This window comes from Megalops cyprinoides, chromosome 11 (genome assembly GCF_013368585.1).
Source record: "Megalops cyprinoides isolate fMegCyp1 chromosome 11, fMegCyp1.pri, whole genome shotgun sequence".
Classification (NCBI taxonomy): Eukaryota; Metazoa; Chordata; class Actinopteri; order Elopiformes; family Megalopidae; genus Megalops; species Megalops cyprinoides.
Window position 1 is genome coordinate 17,086,201 of NC_050593.1, and position 23,135 is coordinate 17,109,335.

General features: G+C 44.9%; 1 protein-coding gene across 2 annotated transcripts in view; it reads left to right on the plus strand.

The window, feature by feature from the left end:
• LOC118785654 (leucine-rich repeat and calponin homology domain-containing protein 1-like) overlaps positions 1 to 23,135 on the plus strand; it is a 56,678-nt gene that overhangs the window by 3,161 nt on the left and 30,382 nt on the right. For both annotated transcript variants that reach the window (XM_036540476.1, XM_036540477.1), the window contains exon 2: positions 17,040 to 17,184. In XM_036540476.1, the coding sequence (XP_036396369.1) occupies positions 17,040 to 17,184 (145 nt within the window). The remainder of the gene's footprint in view (positions 1 to 17,039; positions 17,185 to 23,135) is intronic.

Here is a 23,135-nt window from a genome sequence, read left to right on the forward strand (position 1 = left end):
TTGAGCTGCGGTTGCTGTGGCAATCAGGTAAACATTCTATGGCACTGCAGAGCTACAGTCACGATTGGAGGATAATGATCTCATTCATTGTTAATGACTCCTTCAAAGGAGGTGTTGCTTGAGAGACTAGCTGAAGCAACACAAAAGGAGATATAATGTGATGAAGCCAAAGTCAATCAGGATCAAGTGCAGCAAAATGGAGGCCAAGCACATGGGGAAAAAGAGGTTACGAGAGGAGTAAGATGTTGATGACAACAAGATATTTCCACCCCTGCGGTTTCAGTTATTGGCTGCGTGTTTGTGTGTGTTTTGTGGATATAGTGGATGTGAGCTCAGAGTCTCTCTTTGTGTCTGTCCAATAAATGGATGTGATCTCTCTGTCTTTTGGTTTGTTTCATTTTTTTCTGTCTCTTCTTTAGTGTAAGTCACTGATTCTCAATCCTGCTCCTGGGGCCCCCCTGCTCTGCACGTTTTACATCGTTCCCTGCTCTACCTACCTGACTGAACTCATCAGTGGCACTTTTGATTAGCTGAGCACACCTGATTTAATCAAGCAGCAAGGATAGATAGAAGATATGCAGGACAGGGGATCTCCAGGAGTAGGACTGAGAAACACTGGTGTAAGTCATTGGCTCTGAACCTTTACAGCGGTGTCCCAAATGTATCACAAATCAATTAAGAAGGACAGAAGTAAGCTCTATTCAGGATTCAGTCTCATTTTTAAAAAAAATGCATTGTGTTATAAAATTCATTTAGTAAACAAACATATAATTGAAGATTTGTTTTAAGACATAATAATTAGGTCTAATGAGATGTAATCTAGTTTTTGACATCCAACCTGATGCCATAAATTTCTTAATATGCAGATAAATCCTTTACAGCATTTACTTATATGTATTGTGTGACCGGTACTTTGAAAAACTAGTGTAGAAAGCAGTACTTGCCAGATGAATTTAAAGAAAAAGAGTGCAATAGAAGAGGAGAGCAGGTGAGGTGAACAGGGAATTGTTTCAGGGGTTTAGTAGTAATTACTAGAGAGAGACTGTGATGACTTAGTTCAGAGAGAAATTCAATCATTTTTGAATCATAAGAAAAGACATGAGGTGCAAATCTCCAAGAATACTGGATGCTCCACTGAGTTTGTGTTCGTGTCCACTGGGCTAAATACAGTATTTCCTTGCCTCCAATTTCAAGTCTTGATAGCTCAGACATCAGTATAAGAGTAATTCTAAGCTACTGACTGAAACTGTCTCTATGAACCTTACTTAAGAGTGTGTACGTGTGCGTGAGTGCACATGTGTGTGTATGCACATGTATGTTTGCTTGAGCCTGATCATCAAGAAAAGCAGACACACACACACACACACACACACACACACACAGGTCCCCGCCTGAGCAGTGAAAGAGAAAGAGAAAGACGCTCACTTCCTTGTTTGATCATGATGTGACAACATTATTAGACTAGTGCTGCTGTAATCCACACACGCCTTCCCCCTCCATACCCTGTTCTGTTATTTTCTAACCCCACATCATCCGACTCTTCAGAGTCTTGCAGTGTGCTTCGGAAAGTTCTTACCAACAGCTGTTCTTCTTGGCATTCATACAGTAACACCTGAATGCATGCTGTGCTTGATAACCTTGGAAAAATGTTATTATAATGCATAAGCAATGCAAATATTGCTCCTGTGTGGATGACGTGCAGTATAGTTGATGAGACATCTGATGGGACTAATGATGCAGGCAACTGAAGTGAAATGAAGTGTCTAAATTCCTGATGTGAAATCTCTCTTTCAGAAAGTGCTACAGCTCAGTTGGCAGCAGACAGTGTGGTATTAGATCAAGGATAATTGTGCGCTGGATTATATGGGATTGGTCATAGCCATTGTCCCCTGTTCTGCACTGTCCTGCACTGTCCTCTGTGGCTCCTATCAGAGACAGTAAAGGTGGTGTGTTAGCCGGGGAAGTGGACCTTATAATACTTATGATACTGTAAGGCTTAGTTGCCGTAGACTCAGTGGCAGTCGACTGTTTTTTTTTTTTTTGCAGCAGGACAGCAGAAGACACTGCGGTGTCACCCACCCGCTGATCGCTGACCCAGGTTGCATTCCCTAGCTGTGGAACTCTGTCACTGGCTCATGCCAGTGGTGTCACAGAGGCTGGGCGCTGTGTGACTCCTACTGTGTCAGCAGCAGGCTGTGTCCAGGACAACAGCCTGACTAATCCTCAATCAAGAGAGAATGATGGGGCGGGGTAGGGGGAGGGGAGGTTCCAGAACAAAGAGAATATCTGTCAGCTTATCAGACAGAGCGCTGCCAAGTGTTACTTTAGCCACAGCTCGGAACGTTGTCGTAACGTTGTTGGATGGAATTGTAAGGTGATAGAATGAGCACGGCAGCACGTGTGGCGTTTTGAGTTCCGGGCGGTAGCAGCTGCGTCAGCAGTGGTGAAAACGCATTCCCACACGTGTGTTTATTTTTGGGGTTTTCTGATTTGAGAGTGAAAGATGCACAGTGGCGGATGTGGACAGCACTTTGCATTTCATGATATTTGAGCATCAAGGCCTGGGTTTGAAACTAGATATTAAGAAATTAAGTTTTTGCCTTCTTTCACTGTCATCTGCTATCTTAGCGTTAAATCCCGTGGTGTTTATTTTGTGTTTGTGGGTGCCAATTCAGATAAGGATTATTGGACTTGTAATTCTCTGTATAAGGATTAATCTCCCATTTTACTTCTGTTGAAGGGGATTTCTGTCTGGTCCTCACTGTTCTGTTGAAAGCCCAAAAACAATGGGTGGGCCTTGGGATGTGAGAAAGCTGGACAGGGAAGGTGGGAAGGAGGAGATATGAGGGGAGGAGAGAGAAGAGGAAGCTGAGGTGGAGCTTGTATTCACTGTTGATACGCTGCTGAGTGATGCTGATATGCTGGAGAGTGAATGATTCGTCTGAGCACGTGCAGTGGACGGTCGAGTTTCTGAGCCTGCCGAAGCAGCGGAGTCTCCCCTCACAGAGTCGGAGGATCTGCAGGTGTGGGGGGTCATAGGAAGAGGGGGAGAGACAGGGGAAGGGAGGGGGACCAGGGGCAGGGTAGCGAGAGCTGGGAACAGGAAGTCCAGGGTGGACTTGGGGTCGCGTCCCAGGGAGGAAATGGTTTGTGCTGCTGCACTTCCACACATTGAGATGAGGAGGGTAGACTTCCTGGCTGTGTCTGAGAACAAGCCTGCTGTTCAGCCTCATGGAGCAGGAACTTGGGAACTGTACCAATCCTGCCTCTGCGTGCCGTTTGCCAAGACACAGCAGGCGAAACCGGTGCCCGTTCGCCAGTGCAAATCGGTAGTAACACACCCGTAAAACCAGTTTTGAGCCCTAGTAATGTTGATCGGGATGAATGGAGTATATAAAATAAAAGCGAGGCACTGTGGTCAGACTTCGTCACTGAGAGTGCAGGGCCCTTCACCGCACGGCTCCCTCCCAGCCCGCTCTGTCCTCGCCCACAGGAGTCTTAAGGGGACTGGCCAGGGCCTCGGTGGCCTGGAGTTCAGCACTCCCCGGCTTCCTGTGAGAGCCCTGCGGAGCATTCTTGGAACAAAGGGAATGCTGGGAATCCGCCAGGAAGCACTAAGGATGGAAATATCTAGGAGTGACGGCTGGTACTTTTAGCTGTGTGTGTGTGTGTGTGTGTGTGTGTTTGTGTGTGTGTGTGTGTGTGTGTGTTTGTGTGTTCGGGGGAATCATAACAGGAGGAGCTTGGTGTGTCCGTAGTGCAGCTTGGGAGAAAAGATGAAGGCATTGGGAGCTCCATGCTGAGGGACAGCCTACAGCGCTGTGGAGGGGCTGCTGAGAGACAACTTTACATTACACTACATGCATTTATCAGACGCTCTTATCCAGAGCAACTTCCAGCACAATAAAACATAAGTGTATCCATTCAAGTTAAACAGTGTCAGACCTGGCTAGCAACACTCAGAGATCAGTGCAACACTCCTAGACAATTTACAGTGCTATGAACAAAGTTACTCTCTGAGAGACAGCTTGCAATGGTGGAAGATTGGTGCAGGAAAGATGGAGCACATATCTCCACAAATAAAGCTGACATTTGTCAGTTTCTTTCTTTTGCAAGGAAAAAGAAACATATCTTATAAAAATGCAGCACAAGAATCGTCTAGTTTTACCTTGAATTATTACTGTGGCTGAAATTTGAGTTCTTGCTTTGCTACATTAAAAGAACAGATGGCAAATTTAAGCTAAAGGTGACCCATTATGAGTAACCCTGTGAGCGATATGTCTGCCCAGTACAGGCTTACTGCTTGCCTTTGGCTGGGTATGACACTGTCTCTACCATGGATCATGTTAAACCCCCACAGCAGTGGCATGTTGGATGGCCAGCAGAATGTGAACCACATTAAACAGGATGTGTAGGGTGAGAAAGGAAAAATCACTACTGGCATGTAAAACTCTTTGTCATATCCTACGCAATATTCTTAGTGCCTGAAGCACACACACACACGTACACACACATCGGTGCAGGCGGCTGTCAGTGCAATGCGTGCAATTGTAGGGACTCTCTTATATGAGCTGCCAGGTGCCGAGTCTATCACAGCTCCACCAGCAACATCCCACGCACATCAGAGGAACATGCTGATGTCACCAGAAACAGTGCAGAAAAAGGTGGATCCTGGACTCTTTCTACACATTTTTTTCCTGGTCTATTTTTAGTGTCATCAGAGTATTAAAATCACAGTCACTATCTGAAGCTCAGGAATCAAGTCTTGTCTGTTTCCATGGTCTGGGAAAAAGGCAGCAACATACAGATTCCTCCATCTGGAGCAGTGGTGCTTAGAGGAAGTTAGAGTCAGAGGTTCAGACTCATTGGAGCACTGAACTCTGCTGTTCAGAATTTCGTCAGAATAAAAGTAATTTTTTTGGATGGACATGTTTATCTGAATGGGTAAAGGCCTTGTTGGATGCTGCAGGATTCTATTAAGAATGCAGACAGAGAGGATATCCCATCCTCTGTCTTATTTTTTTCAGCAAAAATATTTCTGGCTGTTCTCTTCTTTTGTTTGCAATAAAAGCAAGCAAGGACATTATCAATGAAATGTGTCTCAAAGGTTTATTGTATGTTTACTTACACACAAGCAAATCAAGCCGGCCTAAAGAGGATGTTGTCTGTGTGATTTCAGCGGAGGGCGTATTGTTTGCACAATCACTCAGAGTGATAGCCACAGGTTTAATTCTGGCTTGAATTTTTCGCAGGCAGTCTGTGTGGGCATACTTGTTACAGCTCTGTTATACAACATGGTCCTACTACAGGCACATAGCCTGGGTGGGGGTAGGAGGGGGGGCGGTGGTTCAGGAAGTGGTGCTTGAATCTGAAGAACGGAGCAGCTCTGGCCCGATTACATCCCACGCATCTACAGCATAGGCCTCTACTGCTTTTGAAGTGTTAGAATATAGGAAGACAGCAGAAACGGCAAAGTGAGAGGAGACTGAGTGAAGCATATTTACTGCGGCGCGGTGTGGGATCCTGGCCATCAACAACACCACGAGCAAGCTAGAAAAACATCCCCAGACCAGCTTCCACTTCCCCATTGTTTCATTCACAGGAAAAAAAAAAACAGCCTCACGTCTGTATCACACGTACGGTACCCTGCGCATTGCGCTGACCTTGTCCCTGAACGGCCCGTGCTGTGACACTCTCTCCCGCTGTGTCTCGCTCGCTGTGTCTCGCACTTCACCTGCCTGTCTGACTCTCCCCATCACTTTCTGATTTTCCATCTGTTTCCTCATTAGCGCACACACACTTAACTTTGCTTTCATATTGACGCTAATGTAAGAAACATATTCTTCCTCCCGGGCGAATGATTTGCGGGTCCCTCCTCTCTCTCTCCCTCTCTCCAGCTGAAAGATTTGCGGGTCCCTCCTTTTCCTCCTGTATAAATATTTAGCAGGTCCCTCCTCCTCCTGCCCCTCTGTGAAGGGCTCTTCCTGGGTGAAGGGCTCACGTGCCACAGGCCTCTGGGTAGGCTGGCGCCTGCAGTCAAGGAAAGGGCACAACAACAAGGGGCGCTTAACAAGACTGACAACAGATGGATGGTGGCTGGAAGTTGGGTCAATTAAAATTCCTGTGGGGGTATTTGTCATTCCTGTTTGTTTCTGTGTGGTTGATTGCTCGACAGTTGACAGTTACCCTTTAGCGACTAATGCACCTCCGCATGGGCACATGCGCATACACACAAACACACACACACACACACACACACACGCAGCTACAGACAGAAACACAAACACATATACTGTACACACATACACTAATATGAGTAAGCATATATACAGATGCTATGCACAATTGTGCTGTTGTGGTTTCATAAAGTACTGTGGTTTGGGGCCATAAGAGGTCATGGTAGTGCAGTGAATTCACAATGCACAGTGGCCCACCTTTCACTCCGCTCTGTACGGCTTGCACAGTGAGCTGTTATAAGCACGGCAGCTCAGAGTCTTAAAGAACTTCCCAGAGAGAAGCTAGTCACTTCAAATGGGTCTCTGGAGAAGTGAACAAGTGAGGCGGGGTAGCATGTCTCTAACCAGTGGCAGTCCCTTCCCAGCATGCAGCTCTGATGTGGTTGACACTGGGGGTGGGGGGGTTGTGCCGCTTACCGTTCAGTTAACTCTCACAAGCTCAGCATCTGTGTCCAATTCCTTCCAAAAGAAGCAAATATGACATTATAGCACACTGCAGCGTTCAGTCTTTTTTCATCACACGCGTTGCTTTGAAGTGGACTCAGCGCAGTAATCAGAACAAAGCACAGAAATGCAAAGCAAATGTTGTAGAAGTGAAAATCAATCAGAATGTGGCCTAGTTTGAAATGTTCAGCTGTAGCTAAGCCACTAGCAGCGTGTGAGTAAAGGAGCGTTTAACTGCCCATGAGATATTTAGGGCCATGTTGGCCAGGAAGCCCTGTGTGCTTATATCTGTTCTTTTTATGTTCTTTTCACACCAATGTTCCACAGTTCTTGCTCACTCTCACACGCTGGCATCTTAAAGCAGCGTGTACATATGTGGGATTTGGCAGCTGAGGTCATTGCTCATTTCCGATACAAACCATTGTCCCACAGCAGAGCTTGAGGCGGGTGTCACACCACAAAGTTCCTGTTGATCAGCGCCTCCTGTAATTAGCACCGGGGATGCTGTGCGCTGTAGCGGTCGGAGTGCTTTGTGTCCTTGAGTCTCGAGGTTCGATTCTGGGTGTATCTCTTCTCCTCTGCATGGGAGTTAGGCTCTTGATCTCAGCTGTTGTGTTGGGCTGCAGCTGTCCGCCAGGGGACTGGAGTATATAACGTGAGTGCGGCCCTGAATGAAGGTGCATGCGGAGTAAATAAGTAGTATAATGAGCCGGGAGAGAGCTGCTGTGGGTCGGGATGCATTCTGCCGTCCAAACCAACCGAGCTACTCGTTTTCTCATCGCAGGCTTTTTATAGCTGCTGCTGTGCGTTTAATACCAACCCTGTCATTAGGAGTAACCATGGGGAGGCCTCTTCCTGTTGCTCCTGGACTCGGCTGCAGCAGCGAGAAAATAAACTGGAATGTGATGTTCTCTCTCTCCCTTGCGCTGCGCAGTTGGGCAGCGTGTTCGTGCAGTTATGTAACAGAGATGGGAAAGGGCTTGGACACGCGCGTGCATCCGCTGCACACAGCATGCGCTGTCTTCTTTCATTGCCCTCTCCTTGACTGGCTACAGAAACACACACACACACACACACACACACTCTCACACACACACAGACACACACACACGCACACACACACACACAGACACACACACACACACACACACACACACACACACACACACACACACACACAGACACTCTCTCACACACACACACACAGACACTCTCTCTCTCACACACACACACACACACACACACACACACACAGACACACACACACACACACACACACACACACTGTACTGTGCAATTGCATAAAGGCACCATAGATTAAAGGGGCCCAGTTTGTGGTTCTCAGAGGTGAGTGTTATGTAAGCGAGTGTGGTATTGTCTAATGATCACCTAATTTTATTCACATCTAATTAAGCAAATGGCTGAAAAGTTCAGATTTTCAGGTGAGGTTTCACCTTCATACTTCTTCATACTTTCATACTTCTTTCAGTTGGTGACTGAAAGCTGTGGGTATTAGTTTTCCCTGTCCTGACTAATTTGAGAGAATAATGGTCTCACCCCCACAGAAATCGAGATAAGCTCAGAGCCTACAGGTGACAGAAAAGAGAATCATAACTCCCACTCTGTTTTATTGTGGATACAAAGAGTGCTCAGCGGCACGGCCCTGTCTCTGGCCTGTATGAAGAACGCTCAGACAGCGCTGTGTGTGCGTGCTTGTGTGTGCTGACGGCCACACGCTTTGTGGTGCGCAGCGCAGGGCAGCTCGGCATAGTGGGAGAGAGGGCAGCCAACGCCGTGCTGTCTGGGGTGCTGATGTTCCGCATTCCACAGAGGACTGGCACCGGGACCCAGTGCGTCTCCATCGCACAGAGCCGCGGTGAATAATGGGGCTGTTCTTTTCATTGCCCTGAGTGGGTACCCTTCAGCATGCCTGGGTCTTTGTGTGTGTGTGTGTGTGCTCCCACCGAGGAGCCTCAGATCATCCTGTGATTGAGCCTCACAAATTCAGCCTACAGTGGACAGAGGGAGCCTGATATTCCAGGTTGTGTTTTTAAAAGCTCTAAGGCCGCTACCACTCTTCTCTGAACAAAATGACATTATTTTATTGATGGTTTGACCTGTACACATGAAGTTTGAAAGTGATTTTCATTGAAATGGTAGATTGTGAATACAAATGCTTAATCCTGGGCAAGTGATTGTTGGGCATGTGAACAATGCACTAAGAATATTGCCCTTCCGTCCAACCAAACACTTTCCCTGGGGTTAATTGTTTCAAACAACAAGCCTGGCCCCTCATTCCCCCCTGGAGGTGTTTGGTTAGATGGGAGATAAGATGCACGGACAGGGATCTGATGAGTGGGAGAAAGGGTGAATAAACACACTGTTTAATGGAGACAGGAAGCTGTTACGAGCCTCTCTGCTCTACTGCAGGGGGGGACACTGGTGGCCTGGGGCCAGCACAGACAGAGACGTCGTCTGTTCCCCTTCTCTCTCTGCGTCAAGGTCCCACAGGGTCTTCTCCCTCGTGACGGAACTTTGGACCAATCTAGTTGCAATCCTACTCACCCAACTGTCACCCTCACTCTGCCTGTGACACTGAATGTGTCACCCCTGCTCTCTCCCGGCCACACAGAGTGTCACTCACCTCTCTCATCCTGCTGTATCCGAGCTCTGTCCCCAGCCGTCTTACAGAGCTTTGCCGTCTGTCTGCTGCAGTGTATTTCTCTGCCAGCTGTGAGCTGATGGAATTCAAGTTGCAGACAGTTTTTAGAATTTTCCGTCTGAAGTAAGGCTTTGAAACTGTCTGATTCCCTGTCCTTTCTGCAGTGATCCAAATCACAGAAGTGCTCTTTTCTCATAAATTCATCTTAGGAGTTCAACTCCTTATAATTAGTATTGCTGAGCTACAGTGAGGCATGTTCAGGGGTCAGATAGGGACTACTCAAATGACCTCTATTTATCTCATCAAGGAAGTTCACTGTAATGATATAATGCCTGGTGAGTGCTGTACTTGCAGAACGACAGGAAGTTTTTAATCTTATGTGCATGAAAATAAACTTTGGACTTCAATACTCAGATCATTGACAAATGATCCTCACGACTAAATAAGTGTGGCTGCCATCTCAGGGGTTACTGGTTTACTGGTTTCTTCTCCAGTCTCCTTGCTCCTCTCTCCGGAGCATCACAGTGTCATTATTGTCCTGAGAGGAACATTATTGTTTTGGTTTTTTGTATGATGGGAAACATGGTTGATGTAAAAATAAAGATTTAGCATCAGTCATTCAAACACTGGTGTTGTGATTACCAGGTGGAGGTCTCCATGCTGAGATGAACTGGGGAGGGAGAGAGCAAAGGAGAGAAGCTCAAGATTTCCCTGGCCAAGGGTTCTGTTCTGTGAAAGAGGGAGAAAGAGGGAGAAAGAAAAAAAGACAGAGCAAGACAAGGCGAGATAATGAGAGAGGAAATGAGGAAGAGAGGGAGAGAAATCTCTAGAATCCTCTGGAGCTCGGCCAAGCAGTTATCTGGGAGAGGGAGAGGAAAAGTGCCAGGGTCATGCATCAGTAAATCTCAGCATTTTGTTATTGCCTGGATCAGTGCAGCACCGTGACTGCTTAAATGAAAACCACAGTGGAGCTGTTCTGTCCCGTCCCTCCTTATCTGGGTGAATGGAAGTTCTGATCCTTATTGTAACTCTTCTGTGTCATTTGATAATTGTTCCCAGGAACTCAGTATCTAGTCCCAGGATTTGCAAGTTTCAGTACTTTGTATTTTGTGGCTCACACACAAAAAACACATTATGGACTGCTTGTTTTTCAGTTAGTGTATAATTAGGCTTGCCATGATTTCCTGTTATAGTTTCTATTCAGGATTTAAATTGAAACAATTACATCATTGTGTAAAACATTTATAAATTAATTTTCCATCCACATGCACATTTATCTTAATGGTAGTGGTAATAGCACAACTTCATTTATTAAATACATAATCCATTTCATTCCCATCTGGTAGTTTGTCAGTCTTTAGGAGAATTTCACAGTTCTTCCTGTCTTCCTGTGTTTGCAACAAGCCTGGGAGTACCTGTTTGTGTGGTTGGTCCAGTAATATGTCTGTACTCATTAGTGAAATATGATATTAAGCACTATTTCCTAATGGTCCCTCTGTCTTTAACTTCTTGTGAACTGGAGATTTATAGAGTTGACGCTACTGATAAAATCAGACCTCTGTGCAATATAAACATACTGCGTTTTGTGTCTGTGGAACGTGTGTCATATACAAAGCTTTGAGGCACAATTTTGGATAGGAGTCATGGTTGCTTTTGAGGTGGCGGACATTTTGGGACAGGCATTGATGCAGTATATAATATGAAGGGTAGTATTGTTAACAGAAAAAGGAAGCATGGACATGGCACTGACAAGCAAACGTCCCACCTCGCTACCAGCAACACAAGCTGCACTTGTGGAAGAACAAGGAGGTAGACTGAAGTTTGCCAGTGGAGCAGCTTTATGGAGCTGAAATCAGGATGAGCTGCAACCTGCTGCACAAGCGGAACACAGGGGTGATACACTAACTCAGAAAGCACAGTTTGAAGTTTTATGAATGACTGAAAGACTTAAGAGCTGAGCCTTAAGTGTGTGTGTGTGTGTGTGTGTGTGTGTGCGTGCGTGCGTTTATGTGTGAAAGTGTGAGTGTGCTAGAGAGAGAGAGAGAGAGAGAGAGAGAGAGAGAGAGATAGAGGGAAAGCAGCTTTCTAAACATGGTATTTGCTGAGGATTATAATGGTAAGTCATGCAATCCGTGGTGCTGCAGCACTGCTTGTTTCTATCAGTGTGTGTATCTGTGAAACATCCCTTCCATTATCCAGTGCAGTGGTTAATCCTTTGAGTTAAGCTCAGACAGGAGGCGTAGTTCATCATAACCATACATCGTGCTACATTGCTGTACTTAATGACTTACCCAGCGCAACTTGCATATCTTTACCTGGACATGTAACACGATGTATTCGGCAGGAGATTTATGACATTCAGCATTATAGTACTAAACTGTGCAATTAATGTGCCTTTCTCAAATGTCCTACTTGCATGTGGGATTTGAATCTACAGTCCTCACCTAACTGTCTCAGATGTGTGTTATGAGCAGGGAGGTCATACTTTCAGGTTTAGTTAGAAGCGACACTTACCAGTGTAGTGCCAGGACCCACCCCCTGTCCCCTAATATTAAACTCAGCTCAATGTCCATTACTACATATGATGCTGGTCTAAAACCTCTGGGTTTCATCAGTCCAATAAATTCCATTAGGAATAAAGCATTTACAGACCCAGTTACTCAAATCTGCTGCTTATAGGAAACAAGCCTGTAAATGAAAAATGACAGTTTCTGTTCATTTTATCTGGACATAGAATTAATAGCATCAGAGCAATTACATTCAGAACAAACTGGCACAGATAAACTGTCAGTTTGGGTTACACTTAGACATATATTCAAAAACACACTGGTAAGTAATTGTTCAGTTCAGTCATTGTCCTCCATTTCTGTGTTTTCCTGTCATCTGAGAAGCACAGTGGAATTACCATGATAATTCTAAATCAAGTGTATTGTCAAAACTCTTAAGTGAAGTGGAATGACAACACACTGCATTGCTGTATTTATTGTGTAGAGTATCATAGAAGGATGTATTATACCTGAATAATAGACTACAATAACATAATAGCTGCTTTGTACAATTAAATAATCAGTTACCATTCATTATATCAAATGTGTCTTTCGCATATGGTGTACCAGAAATGCTTTTCTTTAAGGCATGTATACTGTACCATGCTCTTACCCTGGCACAAAGGGTTGGTAAATGGCTGCTTTTAAACTTCTCACACAGCTGCTGTCTTTCTAATAAGTTTTACTTTGAGCATGACACACCAGAGCCCCAGGCAGCTGTCCATTTTTTAATAAAACCAAAGATAGCACATACTTTCCGACGGCGTCACCAGGACGCCTGCTCTGCGCTGTGTGTGTTGTGCTCCGCACACTCTCAGAAGTGAATACAGCCTATGGCACTCGCTTCCATGACTCATCACTATTTCAGATGTCCTCCTCCGCTGAACACAGTCACTTCTGTTTTTACATATCAGAGCGGGAACACTAAAGCCCATCAGGTAAAGCTCCGTGCACCAGGAAACACCTGCGTCTGACTCAGCCCTTGACCCTCAAGTCACGAGTCATGTGCCCTAACAGTGCTTAGCCTGGCTGCGCTTACAGCATTGTGCAAAAGTTGTTGGACATGTGTTCTAGACTAGCTAAAAATGATTAATATTGTTATTATGTATTTCGCAGCCACTGCTCCAGAGTGATTTACATGGCCAGCATGGCAAGATATATAAAGTACATATCACGGCCACAAGAAGAACAGGGGCCTAGATGCAGAAGAGCAAGCTGCACATCACTGATGAATGTCAGTGTTAAGGCATAAGGAGCTATGCTATGATATGTGCTTACAACTGTAACTGCTCAAAAGCAGCATTACCTTATATCATTCAAAGGATACTTAGAAGAATGAACCAAAAAAGAGGTGATGCATCGTAACAGCATACGCATAGTGGCTGACAATGCCCTGTAAGTCTAAGATCATGCTATGGTAATGGTGAAGAGAAGACTTCTCTTCACACCTTTTTCTCTGCCCCTCCTCTCCTGCCTCTCTGTTCTACATCCCTGCCATTCTTATCATCCACTAACCACTGTTTTCTGTTTGCTTCCTATTCCCTGCTCCGGGCTCCTGTCCGGAGCTGTAGCCCAAGCGTCTCATCTCGTTTTCCAGTCCTGCTACCTCGCTGCCCTGCCCATCAAAGCCAACTGCATTCCAAGACCCGGACATCCTAGGAGACATTCTTATAATCACTCTACTGTTAACTGCTATTGTTTGTCAATAACAAATGTACATTGCATAATTTTGTGTCTAACTCTATCTGCCCAGTGCCGGCCAGAAGCAGATGGGCCCCCCCCATGAGCCCGGTTCTGCTCAAGGTTTCTTCCTCATAGGGAGTTTTTCCTTGCCACTGTTGCCTTGTTGGCTTGCTCTCAGGGGGTCTCAGGCCTGGGAACAATGTAAAGCTGCTTTGTGACAACTTGTGTTGTAAAAAGCGCTATACAAATAAAAATGAATTGAATTGAATTGAATTCTCCCCGACCCTCTCGGTGTTCAGTGAGAATTCAGTATGAATGACTCAGCCCTGATGTGGACTGTTGTAAGACTGACTCACCCAGGAGGACTGAAGCTCTGCCCCAGCAGCGGAGGGTCGGAGAGGGGTGACTCGTTATGAACACTGGTGGGTGACACGCAGGGGACCGGTGTTACACTGTGTGCCCTTGTCCCGCACAGGAAGGAGGGGGAGGGGGGGTGTCGATGTGGTCAGTCTGGGTTTCAGAGAGTCGCTGATTCTCTGTGTCTGTGCTGGTACAGGCTTCTGTTATTCAGTCCCAGCCAGAGCTGAACGAGCACCTCCTCCCTCTTCCTCCTCCCCCTCCTCCTCCTCTTGCACTCCCACACACGGCGGGGGGGGGAGGTGCTGTAGGCGCCTCTACTCATAGTCACACTCCCATCTCCTCAGGGGCAAGGAAAAAGAGATTGGATCCCACGCACAGACACTGAGTTTATTACACAGTGTCTTTTTTATGTAACCCTCAGAATCTACCCCTTCTCTGTCTGTATAGAGCAACATAGTTACGGTTCAGGCTATGTGCTTGACCAGTGTTTGTATACTTAAACCCCCCTTAATATCCTGTTGCCCCCCTAGATAAAACACCAGCTTCCTGCCCCCAGACCTTGCATCATACTCAGCTTTCCTTAAAGACCCTCTAAAAACATGACCTGGAGCCTGTGATTATCACCATGTGAATGCTCGTCAGTTTGTTAAGTGTAGGTGTTATCCGTGACACTATTTATAAGCGTTAGAGTGACACTATGAATTAGCTTCACATGCTTTCACAGCACTTGAGCACACAATTTTAAAATGGGCATGCTGGCATTATTTGAAGGTTTCATCTGAGAAATCTCTTCCGCTACGTGCTCTGCTCATTGGGATGCCATTTGTTGAGATTGTCTTAGACTGTGGAGGTTGTGTGAGAGTGTGTGAGGCTGTGCTAGCCTGTGAAGACCTGTGCAGAGCTGTGTTAGACTGTGGAGGTGATAGACTACGACAGGTCAGTAGCTATCGAGTGGGAGTTTGTCATATTTCGCAAAAGTGATGCAGTGATTCAGCTGCTCTGTGGAAATATGAGGCATTTCAGGAGTTGGAAATCCTGCCCATTCTTGGAAGTGCTCTGCACAGGTCACCAGAGCAGAGCAGAATGCTCTTTGAGCTGCTAACAGACAAGAAAAGATTTACTGTCAGAAATGAAAAAGTGGAACTAACTGCCAGAGAGAAAAGAGACGGTTATCTTTTACAGTGATGTATGTGTGTGCTTATTTATGTGTGTGCTTATCAGCGAACTATCAGTGCTCAAAATTGTAATGTGCAATTGTATCATAACATATGACTGTATGTGTGTGGGGGGCTGCAGGAGGAAGGATAGGGTTTGATGTCAGCTCAGTGGTAGGAATGGTAGAAACTGGGGTTTGTTTGTGAAAAGATTGAGGAGTTTGAGCGGTTTAACCATGCTGTTGTGATCATTTGTGGGATGGATTTCAGCATTTAATAAGTAGAGTCTGCAGGGTGATAGAACAGTGTGTGCATAGTGCTCTGTGTGCTGTTCCAATACTGTGTGTGGGGGTTGCACAGCACAGCTCAAACTGGGCTATGTGTGTGTTTACAACACAAGCAGTGTGGTGTGTGTGTGCAGTACTCTGTGTTTTGGGTGAATCTGAATCAAATGTGTGTGTGTGTGAGAGAGAGAGAGAGAAAGAGCGAGAGAGAGGGGGCATGTGAATGAGGAACCTTTCATTCCCCTCTGTGTAATTCCCTTGCTCGTCTCCAGAGGCCTACCTCTGCCAGTGACATAAGCCAGACTGGAGCCTGCACTAGCTGTGCCTGGACTGGGAATCCTGCATCTCTGTGGGGACAGATGGTCCCACATCAAACGGGGGCTTTTTTAGCGATCACTGTCATTGTGGCCGAGGGCTGCTGACCTCTCCTCCTGAAATAGCATCTCTCGCTTCCGCGCGTGTCTCTTGTCATTAGTTCTCGCCGCAACAATTCTCCCCAGATGTGCTGTGGGGGGTAACCACGGTGATGGCAAGGAGTGATGGGGGTAGTGTGGCACAGCTGTGGGCCTTGTCTCCGCCCCAGCCACATGTCATCAACTGCACACGCTCCAGCTCCTCCCTGTAGATATTATTACTCTAAACATCGCCATCAAGATGACCACCTCACCCACCTCACCAGCATAGAGCTCTCATACACTAGTGTGAGAGGATAGTTTATGACAGTATTGTATTGTTTCCCTTTTGATTCAATGTTATTGGTGCATAGTGACAATGGGGTAGATTTGCTGGTGATCTGTTGCTGAATGACAGCATATACACAGCAGGAGCTGGGGGTCCGGCGTACACATCAGCTAACATAACATGGCTGATGCTAATACGATGACAGAGCTTTATTTAAGCGTTTGAACATGTTGTGCTTCACACTTCCAGTTATGGGCGTTATTTTTAGTAAAAGCAAAGCAGCCTTGTGGAAATGATGAAATACAAACATTCTTTTGTCTTGTGTTTTTTTTTCCTTCAATTTCCTTCACTGCAGCTGTGATGTAATACTTCCTTATTGACATTTTTACGTTTGAAAATTACAGCTGAATTCACTAAATCACAGTGGCAGAACAATGGAGAGGTCCTCAGCTGTTTTACTGGTTGAACATTTTGGCCTGGACTGATTTCTAGGTTGTTGTTTTCTGTGGTGCCACAGTCCAGGAAGTTTCTTTCAGCCTGGAACCTCACTGAAAACTGCAGCCCCTGATGGTTTGCAGTCTAAGCTGCATGGATCGATTGTGGATATTACTGAGGCACCTAGTGGTGGATGTATGTAATTGCAGGTACACAGACTAATTGCAGCATATCTACTTCGTGGTTGCTTTGCTTGCTCCTGCAGTACTTTTCTTGCTTGTTGTAATTTCCTTGCTAGCATAGTGTCTCAGTGTGGGATTCTCCCTGTGCAGGCTAATAATCAAACTGACACAGCTGGACAGGGAAAATGAAATTTATTGACAGTACTGAATTTGACATTCTGTGATATATTATGTATATGTCAATTATATTTCTGAGAGGAAGGGTGCCAATCCCCAGCAAGCAGGTTTTCTGGCTCATTTTGCACTGAATTACCATGGAAATTGAATTTTAACAGTGTCTTTCTCTCTCTTTCTCTTCTCTTGTTGTACCAGACTTGTCCAAGAACCGTTTGACGGACATTCCCTCTGAAGTGTGCCAGTTCGTCTCCTTGGAAACCCTGAACCTCTATCATAATTGTATTAAATCCATTCCTGACACCATCATCAGCCTACAGACTCTCACTTCCTTAAACATAAGGTAGGAACTGAAACACACATCTGGGGAGTGTGTCTCTGCAGGGGTGAAAGGGGTGCACCCACACATGCTTTAAACAGCTGTTTGTATTGCCATTGAGGGGATGTACCAGAATGATAGAAAGGGGATGTGCTTTCTGATAAAGTGCGGTGGGGTGGGCTGTGTAATTACTTTTTTAGTCCTCAGCACAGAATCCAGTGTGTGTGTGCGTTGGTGGTTTTATCAGGGTAAGCTTAAAAACTCTAAAACTCATTATTTTCAATTTTTGGTAAGTGTAAATTAAACAACTAACCACGCAGAGAAAACAAAATGGAAAGTCCTATTCTGATTTCTTTTAAGAAGGTAGAAAAGCAGGCAATGTGTCTCCTTTCCAAGATGCAGGTCTTTGGGGAAATCCTTGAATACCCTGGATCTGTGATGTTGAAAAACCGAGAAATTGCTGTTAGCTGTATTAACTCCCGGCATACAGTTCAGAGGTGGTTTGCAAATCAAATTTTTACATTTACTATTTTGAGGAAAAAATATTCATGCTTTTTAAATGACAGTTGACTTTTGACAGTTAACACTAGTTAGCTGCCTATATTATGTCTGTGCAGACAGGTTCCATTGTCTCCCTCACATTACATCAGAGCCACACCCTATTAATTGTGTAATTATGTTGCTTTCTTTGAGCTGGGTTGTATTTTTTGTGATATTTCCTTGCAACAACACTATTTTCTACAGATCCATTCTTATACTCAGTTTCAAAGTAAGGTCTACATCAGAGCTTTTTAACATGCTTTGTTTTATGAGATTTGGACTTAAACAGACTCCCTGGAGATTAGTGAAGGGTGAGGTGCTTCTGGTTGGGTGAAACTTTAGTCAATAAGGGGTTAAAGAAGGGAAAAGGCTCTGGCATGGAGCCAACCTGAGCCTCAGGTGTTCAGTGACAAACAATCCCGCCGGCTGCCACGCTCGTTAGTCTTCATGCGTGACGGGTGGCACTCAGTGGCATGATGTCATTACTTCCAGTCTGCAATTGCCAGAGGCCTCAGTTATCAGACCACTGGCCTTCCCTGGGGAGAACACACAGACCTGTGTGTATGTGTGTGCGTGTGTCTGTGCATGTGCGAGTATGCATTCATGCATGAGTAAGAGCTTAACTCCCTGATTCTGTAACCATTGCATAAGCAGTCAGATATATTGAAGCACTTTGTGTCTGGGGGTTCCATCAGCGAAGCAGGGAAGGACTGTGAGAGCCGTACTAAAAGCACACTCTACAGGTCAGGCCCTGGCTTCCAGCACTGCCAGTAAAGAGACGCGTGATGATAGTGGGGAGGCTCTCACATCAGCTCTGCTTAATTAACCCCAGACTCTCTTGCAGTCTGGCAGTTAAATACAGTGAGGCTTTTCTTAAAAAAAAAATGAGCGCTCTGTTATCTGCAGTTTCGCCTCCACTCCTCCAGTGGTTATGATTTAAATTTGGCTGCATTGCCGTAGGAGGGGGAGGCGTCGGATTCTGGGTGGGCATCGTTTTAACGAGCCTCGCTCTGATGATGTCAGGGCGGGAGTGGAGAGGGAGGGCACCCCGTGAATCTGGGCCCCACTACTGTAACTCTAACTGTCTGTCAGTGTGGGAGGAGGCTACAGGGTTCTGAGTGTAGTTAAAGGTCTCCATTTCATCCCCACGGGGACACACACACGCAGGTCAAGACCAGTCATGTCATAAACTGTAACAGACGCTGTGACCACACAGCTAAGCTCCCCAGGGCAGCTGCACAGTGGCTTCTGTTCCTAGGGTAGGACTGGAAGCCTGCGGAAACAGCGGTGCCTTGCTGGTTTAATTTGAAATGATGATTCTCATTTACTTTTTTCTTCAGTTCTTCTTTCACGGTCTGATTCGTTTGATTAAATACATTTTACGCTAGGTTTTGACTCTAATAGGTTGAAGGTGATACAGGTGTCATACATATTTTGGCCTTACGCGTACACATGACATTATGCCCTCTAATGCTACAGTGCATTCATTCAGATATTTATACAGTGCACAACCCTTCTGTGTATAAATTCACAGAACTGAATTATTCTACCTTGTTCATGTCATGCTCAAAATTTTTAATGTGTATATGTGTCATATTTGGTAACCATAGAAACACTTTGCAAAGCAAAAATTCTGGAAGGATTGTCAGACTGTAAAGTAATACAGATTATCCAGCTTTACCTCACCTATGAGAAATGTGCTTAATGCAGGGTGCAGCCACGTTTAATAGTGCTGTAATGAATTAAACAATATGAGTAATAACCTCTTTCACACACCTCTATCACACACACACACACACACACATGCGCACACATACACAAATGTGCATGCACACACACAGCTACACACACGGGCACATGCATACATGCACACATACACATGCATGCCCACACACCCACACACATGCAGGCACACACACACACACACACACACCCACACACCCACGCACATGCATGCACACACACAGACACACACAGTAGCCTCCCTACTGTGCGTTTGCATCATTAGCCTGAGACCCCCCCCCTCTGGACTCAGCACTCTCTCTCCATCAGTCCTCTAATGTGGTCTCCAGAGCTTAGGGACTGGCACTGGGGACACACCTGTCACAGAGGGATCTTTGGTGCAGTAATTGCTCTGCTTCTGCTGGACTGAACATAATGGGAAATTTAGTTTCTGTCTCTTAAGAGATAGACACTGTGACCAGAAATAGATGGTGATGGGGACGGAATTCAGTTGCCTGAGACTGTGAAAATGTAAGCAGCTGATCTCGTTTCTGAGTTCCTTTAATATCCTCCTGCCAGTGTAAATTACAGTACAATATTCTGTCACTAGGACTAGATAAAGTCTTGCTTCACTAGTGGCTTTCTCAGCTACTGGCCTGCTTGAGGAAGTGTGTGAGGGTCCTTTGTTGTCTCTTTATGGCAGTAAGTGGCAGAGACCTTATTTCTGAGTATTTCTACAATTCTCCCACAGATTAGGGACACAGTGAAGGCTGTGGGATCTGTTACTGGTATGGTGAGGCATCTATCAGTTTAAGGGAAACAGCAAAGACAAAGCAGAGAATAATCTCATCATTTGTTCGTGTTATCATCTGATTTATCTGAACATAAAAAGCAGATGAGCTCAAAAGTAGATTAGAAAATAGGAAATATCAAATTTAATTGTCTCATATAAAAATTGTTTTTTCATGAGGCTGCAAAATATATTTTGGGATTTGCTTCAGGTCTTTTTACATTCATTTTTATTCTTCATTCTTCATTCATATTCTGCAGATCTAAGGCAATAGAAAACATTGAAATGACAAGGTACATGCATATAGTATTAACATTAATGGCATATTTATGGTGTAAAATATATCTTAGAATATCATCACATTTTTTATAATTGTAATGAATGTAATTTTCTTACAAATCGATGGCATCTTGCAGTGTGCAGGTGCTGTAAGCATCACTCCCATGATTCTCTGTGGCAATCAGGAAGTGAGAGAGAGCTCACTGCAGTATCCTCTGTCACACAGTGGGCTCAGGCTGATCTCTGTGTGACAGGGTCACAAACAGTTCTTTTTGGACCAACCATAGAAATAAAGCCGCTAATGCTGAACTTTTAGAACTACCTGTCAAATGTATGTAAACAGTGGACATCTACTTTAGACAGCTAGGAAAGCAATTTCTCACAAAAAGGTAAACTTATATTCATGGTTTGAAAAAGACACAGCATCTGTACGGCATTTACATGGAACTTAGTTTGAACTTTTTAGTTGGTACTTCAGGACTCAGTCTGAGTTTCACTCAAGAACACATTGTCGTGCATGCCTCTTCTCCACCGTCTTCTTTGCTTTACACTTTTGGGCCGAAAAGTAGTGAAGCTGTTTGCCCCAGGATTGATGGTTGAAGACCTAGGCATGGTACAGTTTTCATACACAGTAAAAATGTGTGTATTCTAATTAAGACCAGCTGCATAAATATATCACCAAATACACAGATGCCACCTCTTGATAAGGGTATTAACTGAATAATAAAAAACAACACAGAACTGAGAAAGGATTTGCCTGTCTCAAGAAGCAAAACAAGGCTGGACAAGGTCAAAAAAAAGTTTGATTTTTCTCTGTTTCCTTGCAGTTGTGTCATCTCAGTCATTTGGGTATTTTGCATAAAAATTGTTGTTGTGGGAAAAGACATGCATGTAATGAGCTCAGAGGCCCTAGGGAGGGTTTGCACTCCAGAAACTGTTGGGACTGAGCTGATGCAGACACAACAGTGCTAATATTAACAGGAACATTAGCATTACAGTGCAAACAATGGAAATTCATTTGAAATTCTCCCAGGCATGCACTCTGTGCCATACTGCATCAGTTAAAGCATCATTTTAATCTCTGCCATGTGTTTCCTGCCTGCCTCCTCCCCTGCCTCTGTTTGTAGGCCTTTATAGCCCTTGCTTAATTGTGGGGAGGGGTTTTTAGATCATGGGCCAAAACCTCTTTTTTAGAGAATCAGTCCATGGCAAGAATTTCATTTTTAGTGAAAGATTTTCTCATTTTTTTCCTAAGGACTATATGGCTCGTCAGCCCCCTTCAGTCTGTGTTTTGTTGAATTGTGTGTAACCTTCATAGTGAGACTCTACATTGGCTAGTATGTCAAGTGGTTCTTGAGAGGCTGACAGTAACAGTCATAAAACTGCCTTTTCTGCCACAACACTTTCTCTGTGGTATTTAAGCCTCACACAATGGTTTAATTCTGCAAATGCAGTTCTCTATAACAGTGCACAATGGTAAACCTTGACAACAGTGTTAACTTGTAGGTGTGAAGGATGCGTGACCATGTATTTGCCATTCAAGACATAGCAAGACTACCTTTAAAATGTCTTCTCTCTAGCGTCATGTTAGTTTACATAGGTATGTTTCCAGCATTATCGATGTGCACAAACATACCTTGTGTTTGAAATAATGGCAGCCTCTTGGATAGAAAGTCTCGATAAATAGGACAAGCTTCCTTTAAAGGATATTCCTGACTCACTTAATTTGCCACAGGTATGCTCTCCATTACCTTACCCTAATAAAGTTTATCACCAACATTAGTGTTTGGGACTTGGGACACCCTCCAAAAATCCACCCTTTAATGTAGCACTGTCTACGCCTTACTCCTTGCAGAGCATAGTCCCGAGCGTGTAGATCAGACATTCTGGATTTCACCTGACTGTTATGAAAACAACCAGTGTTGTGGAATGTTCCCAAGTCCGGAGGCAGACCTGCTGGCGTCCTTGTTTATGAGAACAGTGTAAAATAGCTGCATGTGTTCACCGTCACGCGGGCTCGCTGACACCTTAACTGCGCGTTTCTCATTTAAAAACGCTTTATCTCAGTTATGGTAGCAAGTATTCTGTACGAAGAACAATTATCCTGGGAAATGAAGTGTGCTTTGCGCTCCGCAGACCGAAATGTTTTCACTGCGCGCTGCGTTCTCTTTCTGTGCTGGATAAACTTTGTTTATTTGATTCCCAGACAGTTCCATTCGGTGTTACGTAACAGTGTTGTTCTTGCCCTGAACTTCTCTGCACATTTTTAATGGGTTCAAAGGCCCATTTCTGAGAGGCTTTTTGTGGGGAAACATCGGCCTCCTCTCACAGAGCTGTCAGTGCTTTGTGATCGCTGGCCGCTTCGAGTCTGTGCTTCAGCCATGGGCAGTCATACCCAGCGAGCAACTTCAGAAATCCAGTTATTATGAGTGTCATTTCTGAAAGGCCCCAGCTGTCAGCCAAGCTGCCACGAGGAGGAACATAACTGAGGGTAAAGATGTCATGCAGGGAGAGAGAACTGCACTCTTTCTCATTAGCCCCTCAATAGGGAAAAGAGCACAGTGATGTGCATCAGCTGATCACAAGCTGAATATTCATGCAAACAATTACTTGCTAACAATTCATTACGAAACATTAGTTCTGC